The sequence below is a fragment of the Maylandia zebra genome, linkage group LG15 (assembly GCF_041146795.1).
Source record: "Maylandia zebra isolate NMK-2024a linkage group LG15, Mzebra_GT3a, whole genome shotgun sequence".
NCBI lineage: Eukaryota > Metazoa > Chordata > Actinopteri > Cichliformes > Cichlidae > Maylandia > Maylandia zebra.
The window spans coordinates 6,705,051-6,727,221 of record NC_135181.1 but is presented as its reverse complement, the minus strand read 5'-3'; the positions used below and the strand labels follow the sequence as shown (position 1 = coordinate 6,727,221).

At 41.1% G+C, this 22,171-nt stretch overlaps 1 protein-coding gene across 2 annotated transcripts; it reads right to left on the bottom strand.

The window, feature by feature from the left end:
• Positions 1-1,461: 1,461 nt before the first annotated feature.
• Positions 1,462-21,675, bottom strand: med23 (mediator complex subunit 23). Of its 2 annotated transcripts, XM_004542020.5 has the most exons (31): positions 21,482-21,675; positions 21,206-21,237; positions 20,140-20,227; positions 19,933-20,057; positions 19,621-19,732; positions 19,274-19,372; positions 19,077-19,178; positions 18,912-18,981; positions 18,602-18,714; positions 18,424-18,519; positions 17,526-17,543; positions 13,233-13,439; positions 12,755-12,898; positions 12,440-12,585; positions 12,033-12,278; positions 11,810-11,952; positions 10,973-11,147; positions 10,372-10,535; positions 10,079-10,203; positions 9,751-9,956; positions 9,192-9,372; positions 8,907-9,077; positions 8,569-8,785; positions 8,213-8,322; positions 7,999-8,125; positions 7,470-7,635; positions 7,250-7,322; positions 6,949-7,163; positions 6,750-6,870; positions 6,516-6,647; positions 1,462-3,916 (listed from the first exon to the last, which is right to left on the bottom strand). In XM_004542020.5, the coding sequence occupies exons 1-31, from the start codon at positions 21,530-21,532 to the stop codon at positions 3,689-3,691; spliced, it is 4,203 nt and encodes a 1,400-aa protein (XP_004542077.1). In that variant the 5' UTR covers positions 21,533-21,675; the 3' UTR covers positions 1,462-3,688. The 2 variants fall into 2 exon arrangements, with proteins under 2 accessions (XP_004542077.1, XP_004542078.1); XM_004542021.5 differs by lacking the exon at positions 17,526-17,543 and having other exon boundaries at positions 1,463-3,916.
• Between the last annotated feature and the right edge of the window lie 496 nt (positions 21,676-22,171).

Here is a 22,171-nt window from a genome sequence, read left to right as displayed (position 1 = left end):
TGATGTGATTAGGTCACGGCTGACCTGGTACACACGAAACTTTCATAAAGAGGAACAATGACATCAAGCCGCATGTCTCCAAAAGCCAAATCCGTGTTGCTCAACACAAAGACATTCTTCTCTAAAGCCACAAGGAGGATGAATAAGACTTTGCGCTGTCACCACAATGGAAATCACAAGAGATGCTCAAGTCTCTAATGTAATTAACAAAGAGCTTGCACAATCTTCATGTAATTTAGTTACAGCTGACCTAGTGACAATGCAATGTAATTGAGAGTGGATAATCAGGAGTGATTGATTATCGATCTGTGTAAACACTGTTTTTTTTTAATCAGAATTCAAATACTCTACATGTGGGCAAAAGGACAGCCTTCAAAGTGAGCACGAAGGGCTCAGGGTGAGACTGCAGCCTGTGTCAAGACTTTCTAAGGTAAGCACTGGTGAGAAAGTGAATCAGCAAAGTGTGAGAGAAAACGGACCAGACTGACCTTTGTGCAGTTACTGGCTCCTACCTGCTGACAACATCTTTATGGTTGATGGCGTTCAAGGTTAAAGTGCAACTTTACACCGGCGTTCATCTTTGGTGCGTGTGTGCTGACTATAAATACCACTTTTACAGTGACAGCAAGGTCAAGGATTTCATGGTGGGGGTAATGTGATGTAACAGATGCTGAACATTTAAAATCTATACATATTTCAAACAGTGATGAGAGGGCGATCAGCTCCATCCTAAAATTTACCAGTATCACTGGCCTCATGCGAGTGATCGTTCTCCAGCTAGCGTCAATTAAAAACTTCCTCACGGTTCACCCTGACACAAAGGACACGCACACACCTCTTCCTGATCAGTATATCCACAGATATTTTTAACACGTGCAACATTAGTGCCCCTCATGAGGAAATATATCTCCTAAGACTCCGAGTTCAAAGATACATTTGGATTTGGATCGTACATCCAGATGAAGGTAAAGCTCTGACTTATTATGAGCTGCCTTCAAGGAGTTTAGCATTAATGTTAAGGAGCAGTTTTACATTAATATGATTCCTGCAGAAATAAATTTGACTCCAGCTGCATGAATGAACATATTATGCCTGAACATATTAAAATATTATGTGTACTGGGACATGATAGGCTTAATGCATATTCTTGGGAGTTGTGTGTAAAGGGATCTCTTTGCAAAACTGACAAATTTCTTATTTATGGTTTCATAATGAATTTGCTCACCTGTGTGTGTACTTCATGAGCACAGGTTTAATTAATGCTGTTCAAATATTATGCTCATTTTGCTATGATTTTTCTCAGCTGTGCAGACCTGTTCGGCTCTTCCCACGTCTCTGGAAACCTGCTAATTAGCGCTAAGTTCATACAAAAACAACACTACACTTCTTGGATGAGCTGATTGTTTATTTGTACTGCCATGGTGATTATTAAAGAGCTGCATTAAAATGCTCCAAAAGGCACCAACGGCATAAACACAGTCGAGAAATCTTGATTTAGTGGATGTAGTGATGAGAGGTTTGGTTCTTTTCAAAGAGCCAGCTCAAATGGCTCTTCAGTTCTAGGCCTTCTGTTGTAGCCTAATGGTTTGTATGTTGATAAGCAACTTTTAAATCAGTGTTTTTATAAACATTTACCACCACTGTGGAGAACTTCCATGGAGTTTAAAGCCTGGCCAATAGTTTGAACCCTATTGTCCTCCACAATGGACAATGTACCTTTGCACTATACCCGCTGTTTTCAGAGTGTCTCTCCCCTTCCTTCTTTCATACAATGGTATGGTCCTTGTCTGTCTTTGCATGTATGGGGGGCTGTATGGGGGACCATCAAGATAAAGTCCCGCCTCTGCCAGCTGAGCAGGACCGTCTGAAGATTCAGCTCTTCTTGTTCACTACAAAGAATCAGATTTCAGAGTCGTCTCGTTCGCAAGCGACACATAACTAAAGTGAAGCCTTGCAGACAGGACGTCAGTCATTTGTTGGGTTGTTTTGAAGCCAACCTCAAGTGGCCATTTGAGGAACTGCATTTGGTCCAAGCGTGCTTTTTTTTGCTGCTGATGACCACGATTAACATCCTTCCAGATTGTGGGTCAAAGAGCATTATGACTTTCAACACACAAGTGCAGTAACACACTCCTTTAAGGTGCTTTTGTAATATGTTACACTTTACAGCACCAGTGTGACCTTTTTTATTTTAGTATATTACGTTTGTTCTTGAGTGGAACGATGTTTAGTTTATCCACGTGCCATATAACAGCAAATTTGGGATAATAATCAGAGATGAACACTGACATTAGAGAATAAGACTTCACTACTTCTGACTCAATTTTGCAGTTGGATACATTTCCATGATGATTTACATAAACACATACTAAAACTACAATGTGACATAAAAGGAAATATCATTTGTTGGTAGTTTTCTGTGATATTTTGAATAAATGATGTAAACTAATATTTAACTACTTCCTCTAAGCAGCTTTAGGAATCTAAACTACATGTTTCCATTGATCAGCTTTGCTGTAGTTCAGCTTCTCCAGTGGGAAGTAAAAATAGTTGGTAAAACTATGTAGTTACCCTCGCCACTGCCCAACATCCAAAGGCACCAATTTAATTATAATTTGATTTACTGACCCAACAATATACCCCAAGGATTTGGAATGAAGTCTATGTCTAACCATTAGCTTTACTGCCAACTGTCAAATGGCAAAATTCCCAGCTCCAGCTCTCTGCCAGAATACAAAGTGTTACTGGCTCAGAGTGTGACTTTCTACCAAACTTAATGGATACCTGTTTATGTGCTTTTTCCATATCCTCTGGCATTGAGAAAGGGAACCAATCAAATGGGGCAAGGTAAGGTAAGGTTCCTAATGTATGACTCCCTCCATCCTTCATTAATTCCATCTGTGAGGAAAGTGACTGATGTCAACTGTAAATGCTGGGCTCCCCCTGCTGGTTGTTACTATATTGCATCAGACAGAACCTGTATATTGCTTTGGGCTCACCTACTAAACAGGTGTTTGTCCACAGTAAGAGTAAGGGGTGAGCTGACCTGTCAGAATCTCTGGTATTTCTAGCCTGCCCAGGAACAAATGAAAAACATGAGAGGAGCAACAAAAAACACAAAATTTTAGTTTGACTGAATAATTCTTAGAAAAACCTTAATATGCATGGTTATTATATTTACAGTAACATAGTGGATCCATGTGTAGGTGAAGTGGTTGACACATGAACACATGAAAGATCACCGGTTTGAGACTATGAGGATACAGTCTAAATAAAGAAATACACAGTTTTTGTTACAAAGACCCATTATTTTAAAAACTTGCCTCCGTTTTTAATGAAGTAATAATGTACAACATAAAAAATGTCTACAAAGAAAAATACGATAAAATTACGCCACAAAAAATCTTCTGTTTTCCTGTGACCCATTTTGTCTGTTATGTTAAGGCTTAAATATTTTGTCAAACTCAGTCTATGGAGTTTCCTGAACAGAAAAACATAGAACAAACAAATTTTTTTTCTTCTTAACTTTGTCATAAGTTGAGATTTTGAAAATAATTTGCACAAAATTCTTGCAGGAGGCCTTGTTTATAAACACACGAGATACAAAATATCTAAATGAGAATAAAACGAACAAAATTTAAGTTCATAGTTATGATCGCTACTGTGCGTTTGTGTTTGGCAAGGCCACCTACATAGGTGTGTGTGTGTGCTGTGAGGAGGAGGGGGAGGGCGAGGCGGCAGCGGTGGAGGATGAGAGTGTGGACGGAGGGGGCTGCGGGGTGGCGGAGGAGGAAGAGGCGGAGGAAGCGGAGGCAGCGCTGGCAGCTGAGGATGACGTCTCTATCTTGCTGCTGTGCGTGATGAAGCGCAGACGCAGCTTCATGGCAGGACGCAGAGTCATGATGATTTTCTCCACCTAGACAAAGCACAAAAAAGGTGGAAGGATAAAGGATGAGAAGTGAATACAGTGATGTAGACAGAGCTAAAAGCAGGAACTAAACAAGAAAGGCAATTAGGTTGTGTCAGAGAGGTGCTTTGTAATTACCAGTTAAGCATCACATCAGTATTTATCACATTTGCTTCTTTAGAATGACTGCACCAAAAACACAGCATATTGTGTCCTGTGGTGGCTTCCGACTTTATAAGAGCAGGTTTGTTCCAACAAACCTGCTCTTATAAAGTCGGGCACGCCTCTGGGATTGCACCTCAGCTCAAACTAAAACGGCAAAAAAGTGATGAAAACCAGCCAAGAGATGAAGTCTCAGGATCGCCTCTCTACTTTTTGAAGATGATGAATTTCTTTAAGCGGTAACCTCCAGGTCACGCTGGTGAGGTTTGCAGCTGAGAGTGAACACTTGAAAATGAAAATTAGTGCCTCTGAGCCTTAGGCCGGGATTCTCAATTGGTCAAGAGTGGAGTGGCCACTCCTGATCAGGAGTAAGCTGTTGCTCCAAATGGAGGCGTTTAAGTATCTCTGGGATCTTGGTGTTTACAGAGAGAAGGTACTGGGTTCGAATCCATGACAGCCTTTCTGCTTGGAATCTGCAAGGTTTCTCTCAAGGTAGCCTGGCTTAAATGGTGTTTCTAAATTACCCACAGGTGAATGTGAGTTCAAATGGTTGTCTGTCTGTTAGTCTGGTGGCAGACTGATAACCTGTCCAGAGTGTATCCTCTCTTTCACACTGACACAGGATAGGCTCCAGGTCCCTTGCAACCCCTGGATGGATGGGTCTTGTTCACGAGAGAGGGGAACAGACTTGTGCAGTGTTGACATCCATGCAGAGGCTACCTGCTGTTGTGAAGCTGTACATCTACGGTCCTACCCTCACCTATGTCTGTGAGAACTGACCAAAAGAATAAGATTGCAGATATAAGCACCAGAAATGAACTCCATCCAAACGGTGTCTGAGCTCAGCCTTAGAGATTGCGAGGGACTCAAAGTAGAGCCGCCACTCCTCCACATCAAGAGGAGGAAGATTGAGGTTCGGGCATCTGATCAGGTGAGATATTTCTGGCATGTCCCACCAGAGGGAGGCTCCAAAGAAGACCCAGGACATGAAGGAGAGATTACATCTGACAGGTGGCTTGGAAACATTGCAAAAAGAGGGAGGTCTGGGCATCTGTGCCCATGTGACTCAGATCCAAATAAGCAACAAAAAAAATGAATGAGTGGATAAATGGAGATAAAAAAACAGCAACTGTGTTTTGAGGAGCAGCATGCACTCAGAATGTGTGTAAAAGCCACAGATTTCTTGTCAGTTGGTTTTCCCTGTTTTACATGATGATGGTTTCATCATCTTCTTACTGCAGATTTTAGGGTATCTATTATTCAAAGGGTAGCACACTTTTTAATCTCTGTGCACATAATTACACAGTCCTACTGGCATGTCATCATTTCTCCAAACAAATTATATTTAGAGACTTTCTGTTTGGATTTATTTGAATTTCTGCAGCAGTTCCGTTTTCTGGAAGCTTTCATCTGCAACATAATAGGTCAATTTTGTGCACAAATCTAAGCTGCAGTAGTATACGGTGGATAAAAAAAAAGCAGAAAACAGGGTAACCCTTGCCTCAGTCAGGCCTCTTATTCAAACCTGCAGGGAAATTTCCGTTAGCAAGCGTGATATTTACAGACAAACAATGCTGTATGCACGCCTTCGCAGTGCAATTAAACAAGGCAATGCTGATAACTGCACTGTATTTAGAGGGTAATATTTAGGGCTCATAAATAATATTAATATGGTTCTAGTGCAGTGGTATCAAACATAAGGCCTCGGGGACAGAATCCCCTGATGATGATGCTAATCCGGTCACTGGACAACTTTAGAAAATGTGAAGGAGTGCAAAGATTTTTAACTTTCAACTGTATTTTCATCATTTTTACAGCGTTTCCTATTGATAAAGACTGTTTCCCCACACTGGCAATAACAGATAAACAATTAAATGACAGGAACTTTCCTGTTCCTGTATCCACTATTAGCGAGTTCACAATAAATCAAAGCTTCCGTTGCTCGCATGCAGTTGGTCCAAAATGCCACAGCTTGTATTAACCAGTGCTCGCCCATCCTGGCCTCCTTCCGCTGGCTCCCTGTTTGTTTTAAGATTTTATTATTTGCTTTTAAAACCTTTCCTGGATGACCACGCGTGTACTGTCTGAGCTGCTGACCGCATATGTTCGCTCAAGATCGCTGAGGTACATGGACCATTTTTTCAGTAATCATCTCTTAATTATGGAATGATCTCCCTGCCCATCTTTTAGGATGATCTCCTCATTTTTAAAAAACTCAACACAAACTGGCTTTTAACTCACAACGACAGTGGTGTGTTCTTACTTTCAATATATTATTATTTTTATTGTTGTTTTTTTTTTATTGTTTCACTGATTGTGTGTGGTGTTTTGGTGCTTTGTACAGCACTTTGTCAAATTTGCATGTATAAAAAATGCCCTATAAATAAAACTGGATTGGATTGTTGTTGTGACACTGCTATGCTCCAAGGAGCCGTCAAAAGCTCACCTGCTCCTTCACGCTGTCTCCAGTGTACATGTATTTAATGTGATACAGGAAATCGCAGATCGGGTCCATGTAGCTGAGATGCTGACAGTGTTTGTCAACTGCCTGCAGCATCTCATAGAAGGCAACACCAATCTGAAATAGCAACACAGAGCAAAATGTACAAAAATCCACCAGGAGAAAGACAAAACTAAATGATTTCTTTCATGTAAGATAAACAGAACGTCTGAAGTGTACCTCCAACATGCAACGCGTCCTCTCTTGCTGGAAGCGCTGAAGGAACGGCCCCACCAGGTGATACACGTACAGCAGCTGGAACTCTGTCTTGACGACTGGCTTCAGAGTCTCTGACAGGAATCTACGCAAAGACACAGAAAGACATGAGGAGAGCAAAAAGAAACAGTCTTACAGGATAGAAACAAGGAGAGCGCCTCACTTGGGGATCAGAGACAGCTGTCCGATAGATGAGTGATGCCACACGGCGTGTGCTAATGCTAGCACGTAGCTGCAGTTCATTTCACTGTAGCTCTGGTGGCAGGCGGTGAAGTCAAGCAAGGCAAAGGGATAGCCTGTCCACTCTGTCTCCGATGTTAATGCCGGAGAGCTGATCACAGAAACGATGCGGTCGTGGAGAACGATCCAGTATGGTTCCTGAAGAGGAGATCACAGGTTGTCACGGCGACAAAATCTGAACATCAGTTTATGGTGAAAGCTGAAAGTCAGAGTATTTTTCTTACTGGAAGTGCAGTGATCACAAGTCCAATGGCATTCATCCAGGCAGTGATGTTCTCTCTGGGGACCAGAGGCTGACTAAAAGGTGAAAGGAGAAGATGATTTTAGGGATCATTAAAATATTCTGCATACACTACAGAACACTATTAATTCCAAAAAGATGCCATTTAAGCCTAATGAGACCCATAAACTTTACAGTGATTGCACATGGCTTGCTTACTGCACCTTTTCAACACAACATTAAGCAAAGCGTTTCCCACATCTTTTCCTGGCACGGCCAAAGCCATCAGCTCCACACAGGTGACGTGCAGGGCGTGGGCCGCAGGGTTGGGGAACTCGTTGAACCTCCAGTCACAGTTGGGAAAAGGACCCGGTGACTTTCCCGCCATGGGTGAGGTAAAAGCTAAGGAGGATAAACAATCACCAGAGGAGAAAACAGCCTTCATGGAAGCACGGATGTTTTACTTGTTCCACTTTTAATTAAACGCATATTGTTTTCGTGGAGCACACGAACCCCATCCAACCGATTTTATCTTGTTTTTAATAACTCTTTTCTACTTTAACAACCCCCGAGGCTGCAATAAAATGAGCTTAGATGGATTAATAAATACAATCCCTCTTTAAAGCTATTAAGGGAGACAAGAACTCACAGCGGTAAGGTAAATATACTTTCCAGCAGCCCAAAAGACCAATGACTTTCCATGACCAGACATTGGTCTTTTGTTGTTAAGAGTGATAGATTAATGAAGGATATTGTCCACAAGGCGTCCAATCAGCTTGCAGTAGTAGGTGTCATCAGGGATCCACACGTTTTCTTCACGGGCATTCATGCCAAACCTCAGATAGGTTTCGCTGAGACACCAGCCTGGAGTGCGGTTGTCCTGCAAAATAAAACGTTACACTGATATCAATAATTGCGCATTAGCTATTCAGATACATGAATTAATGAATGTGTCTTCTCTGTTTACCTTCAGTGAAGACATGATGGCATGAACCAGTTTTCTCTTGAGGTTGGTTCTGTCTCTCAGGTGTCTCTCATAGTAGTGAAGGGTGTTGTACAGGTAGGTCACAGGGCGATCTGCAAAGAAACGCAGCGGTAAATACAAATCCCCAATTAATGGCAAAGTTCACCTTCCCTTTTTTATCCCAAAAAGCTGATTCTGATAAGTGGATGACTGGAGAAGTTACTTAGATGAGTGATGAAACATTTCTCCCACTGAATGAGCTGCCTGGGATTTCCTGTTTCAGAATGCGTTAAGACGTCCTAGTGAATCCAACTCCCCTCATCTTGGACCCGCACAGTCCTCCTTGTAGCCCTACTCACCGTGGAACTTGTACAGCCCTCCCAGATGATCCAGCAGCGTCTCCAGAGACTTGGAGACAGGAAGGAGCTCCAGGAAGCGGTGGATGACAATGTCAAAAACGGGCAGAAAGCGCAGACACACATTCCCAAAGTAGATTGGCAGGTACTGAGGCTGGAGCTGCATGGGAGGGTTGACTTGGTCTGCGAGACCCTCAAAGTACAACTTCTCTGGGTATTTCTGGAAGAAATGGTCATTTTAAAACAGATTTGATTTAATTTCTACATTTAACTTGACTTTTTGAGATGTCTCACAGTTGTGGAACTAACTTTTAATGGAACGTGTTCTGTCGCACGTATACCTTGTGGTAGCTCATGTGTTTGCTGTGCCAGTCGTTCTGCAGCCAGTGCTCGGGAGCATTCTCCTTGACAAAATCGTTGACTCGGTTTCTGAAGTCATTGGGCTTCAGCAGCAGCAGCTGGATTATGAAGTAGCAAACCTGAGCCTCGTTTCCCTCGTGGCTACGCATCGCCTGAAGGCAGAGACATGGACCCTTATCGTATTGCAGCATGGGCAAAGAAAAAGTGTAGAATCAATGATGTCTTTGTTACAGTATATAATCCTGTAGTTCTCCGTCTGTCCTCACCAGGCACAGAATGAGTCTATCCAGCGTGACTATGTTGTATTTCCAGACCATGTCATTGAGTATTTCAATGCACTTGTTAAGCTGCTGCCCGCCAGCTGACGTTGAGAACTCATAGACGAGGAAGTCGGCAAATGTGCGCACGTGAGCCACCAGTGCACGTGCTCCAATACGTTCCAAGACCCTGAGGGACCAAAAAAGAAATGGAAAACCCCCCCACAAAAAAACAGCAGTTAGCTCATCATCCCACAATAAGGCAGCTTTCTCCCTCGGGATCAATTAGTCACAGATGCTGTGTAGGACCCACCCCCGCCTTCCTGGTTAATTGATGTAAAATGTTAAATTTAAAATGCCTCAACAACAGAGATGAGATGCATCATTAACACAGGGTTCATTAAAATACACTCAGCAGTGTCTTTAATAGTGAGTGTAACCTGGAAACATAAACAAGTAATATTCTCGCTGATCACAGCTTTGGATTATTTAATTAAGTATTTCTTTTTTCCCCCGCTGCGCTCTACTTTTTATATACATGTGGAAGCTTAACTCGTGTATAACAAACCTAAAGCCTATTTGGTTTATATGGTCCATCTCCAGCAGCATCTTCCACAGCAGACAGAGGAACAGTGGAGGTGAGCCCTGCATGGAGAAGTGGGTGATGATGTCATTCTCATTGGCCATCGACTTCCACTTCCTGTACTCCTCCTCGACGTTCTTCTTCAGATTGAAGCGCGACTCCTGAGGAACGTTGTTCTGCTTGAAAAACGCCTGAAGCAAAAACAGAGGTCCAGGAGTCACTACAGCAAGATTCAGACGTTTTATTTGACAGAGAAAAACAACAATAAACCACAATTATTACTTGAATATTTTGCATAACATAATATCTGCACCTGTAGTGGTGCAGGGAAGCAGGATAGCGTGTGTGAGGCCCAGTTATGAGGCGTAAAACTCATGATTGTCTGCAGGATGTCCTTACACCAAGTGCCCTGGATGGAGTCAGACCCTGTGAAGAAATCTGCACATACAGGAAGCAGGTGACAAATAAAACGAGACGGATTTCAGTCAAACACGATGATTAGAAGTGAAGCAAAAAGCGAAACAATGGCTAAAATGAAGCGGGCAGCAAAAAACAAACAAACCCAAAACAACCCTGCAAATGAGGCTTCAAAAACTGAGTGAGTACCGGTGACGTGTGTGGCTCTGGCCAGAGTGAGAATCAGGGCGCGATTCAGCTCTTCGGATTCGGCTGACAAAACTGTCTTTGGGTCATTGAGGAAGCGGGTGAACTGCGGCTGCACCTCCGAGCTCCCCAAAGCTGTGATCAGGCGCAGAGCTGTGCTCTCAACACTTCAGGACAAAGACAGAAAGAGGAATGATGACTCTTTTTCACTACATCATAATCCTGATGAACATTTTTTTGTGCTTAATTTGTTTCTCAGTTGAGTTGGACAACATGAGAACATGTTGTGTGGGACTTTTCTGTCTTCCACAGTTAGTTTACCTGAGTAAATAATTAGAATTAAGCAAATAACTATTTCAAACAGAAGGACTTAAAAGAATAACTTTCAAGTTTCAGATCATTTTCACTTCATGGTAGGAACATCACAAATTTCAAGTTCAAAGGCAATAAAGTGCATTAAAAGAGCACACAACACTCACGCTGCATTTTAATATTTGTTTTGATTTAATCTTTCGACTTCAAAAAGCAACAAAATGTGGAATTTTGCTTTAAATTTCTAATATTAGCAGGAACTAGCTATATGCGACACATGCTTCTACATTACCACAGATGTAGCTGGTTCTGGTTGGTCTGTGGCACAGCAGCCAAGCTGTGCAGGTGACTCAGCAGCTGGACTCTGTAGTGTGGCTGGATGTGATGCATCCTGTAACTGAACATCTCCAGTAATGTGTGAAGGATTCCCCACGCGTGAGACTTGAACACGTTGGGCAACAACTGACCTGGACAGACAAGAGTGTTTCTCATTATTTAAAACGTTTCTGGAGCTCCAAAGAGAATAAATAATAATGTAACTGTGTCCCAGTAAACTGTAACACTTGCAAATTTTACTAGCTCAATATATCGATAGTACTGCAAAACCCCATAATGAAACAGTATCATGTAAATAAACCTGCTTCCTCAGTAAATGTCATTAAAATGTTCATGATACTATAAATATAGAGATTAATAACACTATTCTGAAACCTGACACATTCAGACGGCTTTATGTCGGCTATTTGCAGAGCTGGGAAGTAATGAAGTACAAATACTTCATACTTTACTTAAGTAGAATTTTCATGCATCTGTACTTTACCTGAGCATTTATTTTTCAGGCAACTTTTTACTTTTACAAATATCTGTACATTCTTCTCTTTACATTTTTACAACGGTTCAACTTGGGAGTTGGAAGTTGGCCTAAAGGAGTGCAGGTGTCCATATGCTATGTTTGCAGTACTTCAGAATCTAGCATCTAGCTATCTCTACAGAAGTATGACGTGACAATCCCAAACAACTATTAGTCGTTAAGAAGTAAAATGATCTCCTCCTCAAATAAAATAACAGTTCATACATCTACAATTCAACATAGTGCAAACTTTAAGTGAGTTTTAAAAAATAGACTCACTGATGAATCCTTTGATGCCCAGGGACTCAATTTCCATGTAGACCAACAATCTGCTGTACGTCTCTACCAATGCAGGGGCAAGAGCAATGCTGGACTTGGCATGGGCCAATTTGATGACACGCGTGGCAATACTGTGGATCAGACTGGAGACCGGAGGGCAGGCTATCAGGGATTTGAAGTAGAAGAAATTAATTAAAACATTCTCTGTGTTTTACTCATTTACCTCATCTTTGCATGCACAGTGAGCGAATCCAGCAGATTCATGGGCAGCGGAGTGACCGATCCCGAAGCCATACAGTTGGTGCCGGGAAGGTTGATCCTCATGGATCCATTTCCATAGATGGTCTCAACCAGGACGCCCATTGGCAGAGTGAAGCACTCCGAGTTGGTGCTATAGGCGTTACACAGCAGGGCGATCTTATAGTCGGACATGCCCAGGGTCTTGTTACGCAGCGACTGCTGAAGAAATCTAAACAAAGAAGGGGAAAAGCGGTGGACAGAGAGCCGCAAAGGACGTTTGTCATTTTATGAATTCTGGGCGACAATTAACCAGGTATGCCCTGTTTAGGGAAAATTATGACTTTTGAAGTATTTATTATCGCTAAATGCATATCTTTGTGAAAGACATACTCATGGTGCAGCTTCAGAGAGTGCGGTATGGGTATCTGCAGTTTGGAGTTGTCGTTCTGAGCTTTGCGGTTCAAATGGATCCAGATGCAGGTCATAGCGAACGAATGGGTCGACTGGGGTTTGTTAATGTCAGGAACTGGAATGCACTGAAGAGGAACAGAAAGCGATGGTGACACTCATACCACAAGCAATATTAGTCTATTGTACCACCCCAGTAAAATATTAGAATGATGAATATTTAAAACATAGATCTAATAAAAAAACAAGACAAAAACAAGATAAAAATGGGACAGTACAAGTTGCAATAACTTGTACCTCTTTTTCTGGGTAAAGCAGGTCAAAAAGCTTCATGACAGGCAGGAAGTCAGCTAAGGCGTTCTTCTGAATGCTTCCTGATATGAACTGAAGCAGGACCCACATAAGATGATCTCTCCCTTTAATGAGACCTCTACCTGCAAGCTGATGAGAACAAATAAGGGAAAAGAGAAAATAAATCATTAAAAACACATATACACAGAATTTAATCTGCTTCATTTAATTTTTTCCTTGTTAGTAACATGTTGTTAAACATATTTAATAAATGTTATGACACGTGCTACAACTCACTCCATTGCATACATTTAAACACGTCTCAAAAGCTTGAAAAAGGCAACTGAGCTTCTTAAAGTTTGGGAAGCTGTTTCACCTCTCATCCAAGAGGCTTCCCCAGTTCACTGTAAACACATGTATTACACTCATGCCCCTAACTGACTGTAAACATGCTGTAAATGTTTTTCTTTTTCTCTCCTCATACCTTTTGGTGTAGCGACAGCACCATGTGAGGGAAACTTGCAAACTGAAACAACACAAAGAAGATGAGCTGGGAGGAGAGGTGCTGCCACAGCAGCTGACTAGTTCCTCCGATATCGGCGTCAAAGTGTTCCTCAGTCTCAGAGCGCTCCATGGCGTACACCACCAGGTCCACCAGCTGCTCTTCCAGCACCGGGCAACGCTGCTTATGCTGGGAGGGGAGGTGTGTTACAGGATAAAGAAAACGGTGAGAAGAAGGGAGGAAAAAAGCCAAAGGAGACAAAAAGAAGTGGAGTTAAGAAGAGAGGAAAGGAAGGTCGGATTGAAGGAAGAAAGACAGAAAGATAGACATAGGAGAGAATAAAAATAAAATCTTTAATAAATTACTTCACATTCAAACATTTTTGTTGACAGTTATTCCAGATACTGTTAAAAAGATCACTGCGTGCAGGACAGCATCTCCTTCTTGTGTTGTCACAATGGACTGTAGCCATATTCCAGTATTTACCCATATCCCTTAATATTCTGGTCCTCAGCTTGTGTTACTATACAGAAAAGAAGATGTGTTTTGGTCTTCTGTGAAATCTTTTACAGCTCTAATACATACAAAAGATTTAAAATAAGGGGTTTCATTCCATATGTGAAACAGTCACAAGGTTCACAAGCTCAGAAGTAGCTGTTATATCAGAAGATTCAGAAACGGATAGACGCTAAAGCTAACTAGTTTGACAAATAAGCCCATAATTTTCCTTTTTAATATAATTATATTATAGTCTGAGCAAACATATAGAAAGAATATTGGCCAGGATATCCATACTAGAATTTTTAACACTTCAAAATCTGTACTGGCTCCAGTATATCCAGTATAACCCATGCTCTATCATGAAGAATTTAAAAAATGCATCTATTTAAAAGATGGGTGGGATAAAAAGAAAAAAAAGGAAACGAAATGGAGGATTAGTGGAAATGAGAGGGTTTTTAAATCTTTTTATTTTTCCATCTAATAAGGGTTAATAATGATAATAATAATAATAATGATGATAATAATAATGATAATATTACAGGCTTCACTTACAATCCACACAGCCCCTGTTCTACTGTATGAGGTAGCTGATATTTCATGTCGCTGGGTCTGTTATTTAATTTAAAAAGAACTATGATTTCATAAAAAAAGCTGCACACTTTCCTGACATATGGCCTTCACATTTGTTCCATCTTCTACATGTAAAAAGGCAAAATTAGAGCAGAAGGAGTGAGGATCTCTGCAGCGCAGGCATTGACATTCATGTCAGGCCTCTTAACAGAGCCCTTCTTACACTGAGACACGAGGGACTGAACAGCACAGCACGAACAGGTCAGGTACGGCACTAAAAGGCACAGCATAAAACAGCAAACCAGCCACTGCAACACATTCCCACATGCAGACTAACAGGTCTGGGAAGGGACAAAGGTGTGAGTGGGAGGAAGAAGAGTAGCTGTGAAAATGACCATCCGATTTTTCTTTGCTTTGGCCTTCGGCACAGCTTCTCTTCCACCGCAGGCAAACACACACATGCTCACAGAATGAGAGAGAAAAGGGCAACAAACAGATAGAAGAAAAAGAGTAAGAGAGAGATCCACAGGCATATCTGTTGTCTACAAATAAATCATGTACACAGATCACCCAGTGATATATTTAAAAACCAGCAATATAACCAGCAGCTAGTTTATACTGTAACTGATCAACAGCCTGACTAATGGGAACCTTTTTTTCTTCTTCTTTAAATTCTAACCCATCATGCACCAGCACAATGTAATGAAATTGCATTTTCAGGAAGATAAATTCAGGTAGCATCTTATTTATTAACATAACGCCCGTAATTAAAATGTTCCACTGACCTGCTGACAATAACCACAAACTATGCAAATGCAATAAAGCACTGCGGTCCTCACGGGCCACCCCCTTATTTAATTATTTTGACCTGTAACAAAAATCCAGTCCATCTCAAACCTGAAAAGAACTATTTGGTTTATGAGCCGCTTTACGGTGGCTCAGAGAGGTCAAACGCATTGCAACTTAAGAAAGCACGCCGCAGAAGCACACAAATCATAATGGAAAGAGAAAAAACTAAACAAACAAACATAAAAGAAATCACACACACAAATGTATACAACACAACAGAAGTGTTTTTTGGGGAGAAAAAAACCAAAACATGCAAACGACTGCACTGAGACCTACTTACAAGAAGCTGAGGAGAAAAAGTTGCAGGTAATGTGTGTTTTAATAACGTGGTTTGTATAATACTGTAGATACATGTTTGCTATTAGCCATTTACTGTTAGCTTGTCATTTCCACGGCTCTTCCGTCACATTATCGTGTCCCCCAAAGACACTTTCATTGTGTTTCTTCTTTTTTTGCAAAGCGTTGTGAGATTTTGTTCTATTTCTGTTGTTTTTTGTGTGCTTTTACAGTATTTTTCTCTATTTTCATCCATCCGTCCATTTTCTTCCACTTATCCAACTCAGGGTCATGGGGTGAGAGACCCTACACCCAGGACAGGTCACAAACCACTGACATCTATGGACCGTTTATATACAGTAATTGACCTAACCTCACTAAGTCTGTGGGAGGAACCCAGACATAACCCACACAAACACGGGGAGAACAAGCAAGGCCTACATAGAACAGCCCCGGCATGATGGGGGTTCAAACCCAGGACCTTCTTGCTTTGAGGCAACTGTGCTAGCCATCGCACTAACCAGTTTTTTTCCCTATTTCCATTGTTTTACTTAACCTAGCTTGTGTTTTGTGTGCTAAACCTGGTGTTTTCCAAAGTTACAGTTTATTTGACCTTCCAGAGTCACCTTACAGCTTTTACTGGAAAGGAATAAGGTGAATGTAAGCAATACAAATTAGAGCCACTTTATCATTTTTGACTAATGCAATCCAGTTTGCTATCACAGTGCAGTAGCATTATTTAAGAGCTATCAACTTAAAATGCAGACTGGACTATAATTAAACAAAGCATAGCCAGCCTGCCTTTTATTTATGTAAAAAGTAATAAAGTTATGATAAGTTAACCTGTGAGGTGCCTAATATTTTGCTTGTCTACTTGTAGGTACAGCACAATGTTTCTGCGCTTGCTGTGGCACACACTAACCTTTCTGTTTGGGTCTGTAGTCTGCTGTAGACACTGTCTGCCACATGGCTAGCTATTGCTTGATTTGCAAGCTTGCTCTTGGCTAACAAATATAACAATAACAAATTGCATTAATCACCAAAGACAAGAGCACCGCTTAGTCAAAATAGTTCAGTGTTGCCCCCGGTCAGCACAACAGAAAGCAGCAGCAGGTCCGACACGGGAGGACCTTGCTAACAACAGGCAAGCACCAGACTACATCCATACATGCAGTGCAGCAGGACTTGAAATGTCAACAGCAGGGTTTAAAGTCAGAAATAATTAAGGTCAACTTGTTAGCTGGGACTACATTTGCTCTTTTGCGGCTCAGAGGAGCTGCAGCTCTCTTAGTCTGGACTGTATCCGTATGATCAGTGTCAGTTAGCTCAGCTGACATTAGGATTGCTAACTAAAAATGTTAATCAACTGCGTCTGTTGGGCCACAATGAGGCAAAGTTGAGGAGTACTCATTAATAAGTAAATAGAATTATGCAGAAACATGCTAAGCACAAATCCAAGTACTAAGCATTACTGAGAAACTTGGAGCTTGAAAGCTTTCAGCTGACTGACAACCCCCAATATAAGAGGCTTAGTGGTAATCATGGCTAATCACAGACCTATTTTTCATCTATTTATCATTAAGCATTAATTTAACTAAGCCTAAATAATTATAATCAAGGTGCTTCTTTTTTTTTGCCAAGATCATATATACTGAATATTAACAGAAAATATCAAGGAGGATACAAAAAAGATAAGGTAAGGTAGAGATAAGGTGTGCAGGTGTGATGCAAAGCAAACAGGCATTATTAAAAAATGTTCAATTAACAGGTCGCTGTGTACAAGTCATGTGCAGTTAATGACTCAAAGTCTCCCTGGCTTCCCATTAAACTAACTGCTTTTTCTGGTAATCTTTAATATCTCCCTAACAGTGCACCTGTCAAATATTTATTTAACCACACCAGTCTACCATTTATGGAGCCCTGCTGTGTCCATCTCAAGCTCTGTCATGTTTCCCTTTTGTTCCACTTCAAGTTTTCTTCATTTCTCCAGTTTCAGGTCGTCAGTGTGCCTAAAAAAAAAGCTAAGCGTCCAATGAGCTGGTTAGTTGGGTCGGTCAGGCAACCAGGAAGAGGACATACCTGGGCAATGTTCAGAGTCTAGAGAGCGCATGGCAGAGAGACAGACAAATACAACACACAGCCAGAGGACAAAAGAGAGAGAAAAGGAAGAGAAACAAAGAAAGAGGATGAAACGGAGAGAGGAGGGGGGGCGAGGGAAGGAGAGACAGAAAAGAAAGTGGTGACTAAGGTAGCTAGGTTGTTTACTGTCTGTTCAGCACAGTTAGTTTCAACTCAGCCAATTCAGATATATAAACCAGATTCTGGGTTATTTACTCCAAGTCAAAATATAAAGAAATATCCATATACAGCGTTGATTATAGCTTTGTGTTAACAATCCAAGGAGCCCGGAAGAAAAGCGACTGGACTTCTTTAAGTTTCTTGAAGAAGCTTCGTCTTCAAGAAACTTAAAGTAGTCCAGTTGCTTTTCTTTTTAAGCTCCTTATATTGCCATGACCGGGATAACTGAGAACCTACACAGAAATATTTGTGATAATGCCAAACTGTCTGGATTCAATGACAGCTTGACACACTGTGTGGATGTTTGTGCTAAGTGAACTGGGCTGAGCTGAAACTGCATGAACCCAACAGGGCAAACTGACACCAGTGCATTATGGGCCAAGCTCACAGCGTTGCTTTACATTTGTTCTTATATAGGTGTGTTATAAGGACTACAAGGGAAACAAGGTAAGAGAGGTGTGACGGGAGAAGGATATAAGGAGGGTGGCAAAGAAAAGTGAAGAACCCGTGCCGAATTACAACGCAAAGAAAAGATCATGGAGGATAAGGGAAACAGCAAGAGCAGGAGCAGATAAAAGATGGTAAGATGAAAATAACGGGGGCAGGAAATGTGGGGGCATTTGGAGGTCTTGATATGGAGGCAAAGGGAAAAATACAAAAGAAGATGAGGTTGTTTTACCTGCTTGTTGAGCCCCAACATGTTGCACACCATCTCTCTTGAATAAGGCTGTTCTAGTACATAGCGTAGCAACCCTGTCTGTGGCTCAAAAAGGTCCTATATGATAACACACAAATCACAATCAAACTTCTGTACGTCTAAAGGTGTGCGTGGTGTATAAGTCCAGCGCGTTTGTTACCTTGTCAAACGGCAGCATGCCTCTCAGAGGGAAGCGAAGAGTGCTGGGGTCTAATTTCCAGGAATTACAGATAGCACCGCTGTTATTCACCACTGGCAACAGACTGCATCGTCCTGTGAGGACACACGGACGCAACAAATGATTGTACATACCAGACTGACTACATGAGATAAATAACTACAAACTGTCTTTTTAGTTTTCATTCACTTTCTAGTGACTGTCCTATTAATAATAATAACACTTCAAATGATAAGCGGCATATTTAAATCTCCAGGAATCCATAAAAGGAGAAGCAACCAGTTCCTCTTACCACAGATAGAGTTGATCCGGGCTGTGGGTCTAAAACTATCCACAAAGTCTGATATCAAACTGCCCAAAAGCTGAAAATGCACAGACATGATAAGGAATTCACAAATAAAAATTCAGACTATATAGTGTTACATATAATGTTACACATAGCTACACAAACACTCACCCAGTGTGAGAGCTGCCCCTCTGGATAAAGTTTTCTAATTTCTGTGATAGCAAAGTAGGCTGGAAGGAGACAGGCGTTTCTGTCCAGGATATATTCTACCACCTGCAACATGCATAAATATAAGTAAACCTAAAAAGTATTCAAATAAACCATCAAAAATGACATATAATTCATTTTAAAGGTATAAAGATGGGTACCTCTCTGGCAGCCAAAAGCTGCTGGACTATAGCTGAGCTGACAGTGGTAGGAATAGTTTGAATTTTATCCAGCACAGCTTTCAACAGGTCCCGAACACCCTGACGCAACAAGTATAAAAGAATTCATGAACAAGTGTCTCACGTGGAAAGCTTAAAATGACTTTAAAACGTATGACACATTGTAGGATATTCTTCTAAAAGCCAGAGATCCCTGTTTAGCAGCAGTCAACAAAAATAAAACCACTGAAAATCAAAACAAAAAAGCACAAACAATCGAAGAATTGAAGAAACGAATTGGAAGAATCGATCCAGATGTGTCTGTGTGCTAGAAGTTTCGTGTCAGAGACCTTGTAGTCCACTCCCCCGATGATCTTGCGGATCAGCTTGAAAGTTAATGCCCACAACTGTGTTCTCTCCCACTCCAAACTGTCTGAGGTTATTAAGGCCACGCACACCATCCTAAAGATACGAAGATTAATGATTTAGACAAATAACATCAAACATAATAAATACAGTTAAAAACAACTCATTATTGGGATGTCATAAAACAGATAAATTAAATATAATAAATTAATATATGGAAATATTATAAATCATTCTTTGAACCCATTTTACTTCTTTAGGCGTCAAATAATCTCACACTATATGTATGTGTGTACCTGGGTGGTAAAAGACTGGTCTCCACAGCCATTGCCAGACAGTCGTAGAGGAAGGAGATCCTCTTGGGGCTGTGCTGACTGTGTATAAAGCGCACAATCCATTGCACACACTGTTCATGAGACTCCTGCAGAAAGACATTGGAGCAACTGAGAAATCTCAGCCATGTAGGTGTGAGCAAGTGGGAGTGTATGTGTGTGTGTAAAAACCTGTGGCAGGGTTCCCCAGTACTGTCTGAAGGCTCCAAGACAACTGATCAGCTTAGTCCTCTCATCCTCTGGAGTGTCCATAAACATCCTAAAAACACACTTCTTAATTTTAGCATTTAATTTTGCTCCATACATTTTAATATACACACACCGGCCACTCTGTTAGCCACATCTTTTCAATACAGTTATCTAATCAATCGATCACACAACATCACCTAACTGCCTTTAGGCATGTGGACATGGTCAAGAAGACCTAGTTAAGTTCAAACTAAGCATAAGAATGGGGAAGAAAGGTGATTTAAGTGACTTTGAACATGGCATGGTTGTAGGTGCTAAACAGGTTGGTCTGATTATTTCAGAAACTGATGATCTGCTGGGAATTTCCCCACATATACATCTCTAGGGTTTTCAGAGAATGGTCCAGAAAAGAGAGAAAAGGCAGCAAGCAGCAGTTCTCTGGTGGAAAATGCCTTGTTGAGGTCACAGGACAATGGCCAGATTGTTTTGAGGTGCTGGGAACAAAAAAGCAACTCCGATAAACACAACCCCCCTATTCAGAAGAGCCTCTCTGAACACAACATGTCAAACCCCGAGGCAGATGGACTACAGCGGCTGAGGAACATAATGGATGCCGGTAATGTAAAATAAGAACAGGCCACTGAAGCAAAGCAGGATAACACAGCATGTCTTAAAATTCAAATTACATCAAACTAGTTTCTCGAACATGACAATGAGTTCAATGTACTCAAATGATCTCCACAGTCACCAGATCTCAATCCAGCAGAACACTTTTGGGGTGTGGTGAAACAGGAGATTCACATCATGGATGGAGCAGCCAACAAATCTGCAGCAACTGTGTGATGCTGTCATGTCAATGTGGACCAGAATCTCTGAGAAATGTTTCCAGCACCTAACAAAGTGGCCTGTGAGTGTATGTATGGTCTTACTGCTGAAACATCCAGCAGCACTACCAGTGTGCAGTAACTTAACATTACACCTTTTAAAGCTAATAACAATGCAATTGCAAATATCGGGCGTTATTAACATGAATTCAGAGCAGCCTTACCCAGCAAAGGCCTCTTCTATCATCTCAGTTTTCTAAGAAAAGAAGGAGAAAATAAAAATACATTAACGTAAGTGAAGATTTGTGATATTAACGGTGCACCCATAGCTGTTAATTCTCATGTTGGGGACATAAAGTAAAAACACCATCTGGTTATATTTAGGACTGCTCATTTGCAATCCAAAGTAAGTTCAGTAAATAGAAAATACTACTACAGTTATCTGACATGCTAACTAATGTTAGCTCGGCTGACACTCAGTAAACAAAGGTGCAAGTTACCACAACATCTTCAAAGATGCTCTGAAGCTGTGTTTCCATCGAAAGCGCCATGTTTGCAAGCAAAAGACAATTATTCAACGAACCATCCCAGAATTCAAACCCGTTACTCCTCTACGGGAGCACAGACGATAACCACCCCATCTAGCTAAATGCTAAAAGGAAGCAGAATGAAAGCGGCCGCATGAGAAGCGCGATGGCAAAAACAATCCGGGCGTGCAACGGAAACACAAGTGGGACAGTTCCGCCCCATTGTTTCTTTGCTTAATTATTATTATTAGAAATTGTAATTCTCATACGTCAGTAATTTGCAAATAATAAAGTTACACATTAATAATATTTTTTCCAAATATTTATCACAACGCTTGCATTTTTGAGTGTTTAAAATCTGTATTCAAAAATTCTGTCCCTTCACTAAGACAGGTCTGTGGCCACAAGATGTCACAATGGACGATGTTTGAGCACCTGCTGTTCTTCTCGATATTTGCTAATTGATTTTTCCATGTTTTGTTTATAGCTTTCGTGAGGTTCGTGGTGGAATAATTGGTGGTGTGATGAAGAAGAGTAAGAGTAAATGTTTACACTTTAAACAAAACAGCTTTCTCTTTGCAAATGGGTTACCCAGGTTTAGCTCAGTAGGGTCAATATTAATTTTTAATATCTAATCTCATTTGACAGTGTATTTAGAGAGAG

Bases quoted from the DNA above. Each gene is read 5' to 3' on its own strand.
- med23 (XM_004542020.5), bottom strand. From the start codon at position 21,532: ATGGCGCTTTCGATGGAAACACAGCTTCAGAGCATCTTTGAAGATGTT. The intron at 8,126-8,212 runs GTAAACAGAGAA...TTTATTTTGCAG, and splicing joins CCATCATGTCTTCACTGAAG to GACAACCGCACTCCAGGCTG. The intron at 7,636-7,998 runs ATATCCTTCATT...CTTTTACCTCAC, and splicing joins GATTGGACGCCTTGTGGACA to CCATGGCGGGAAAGTCACCG.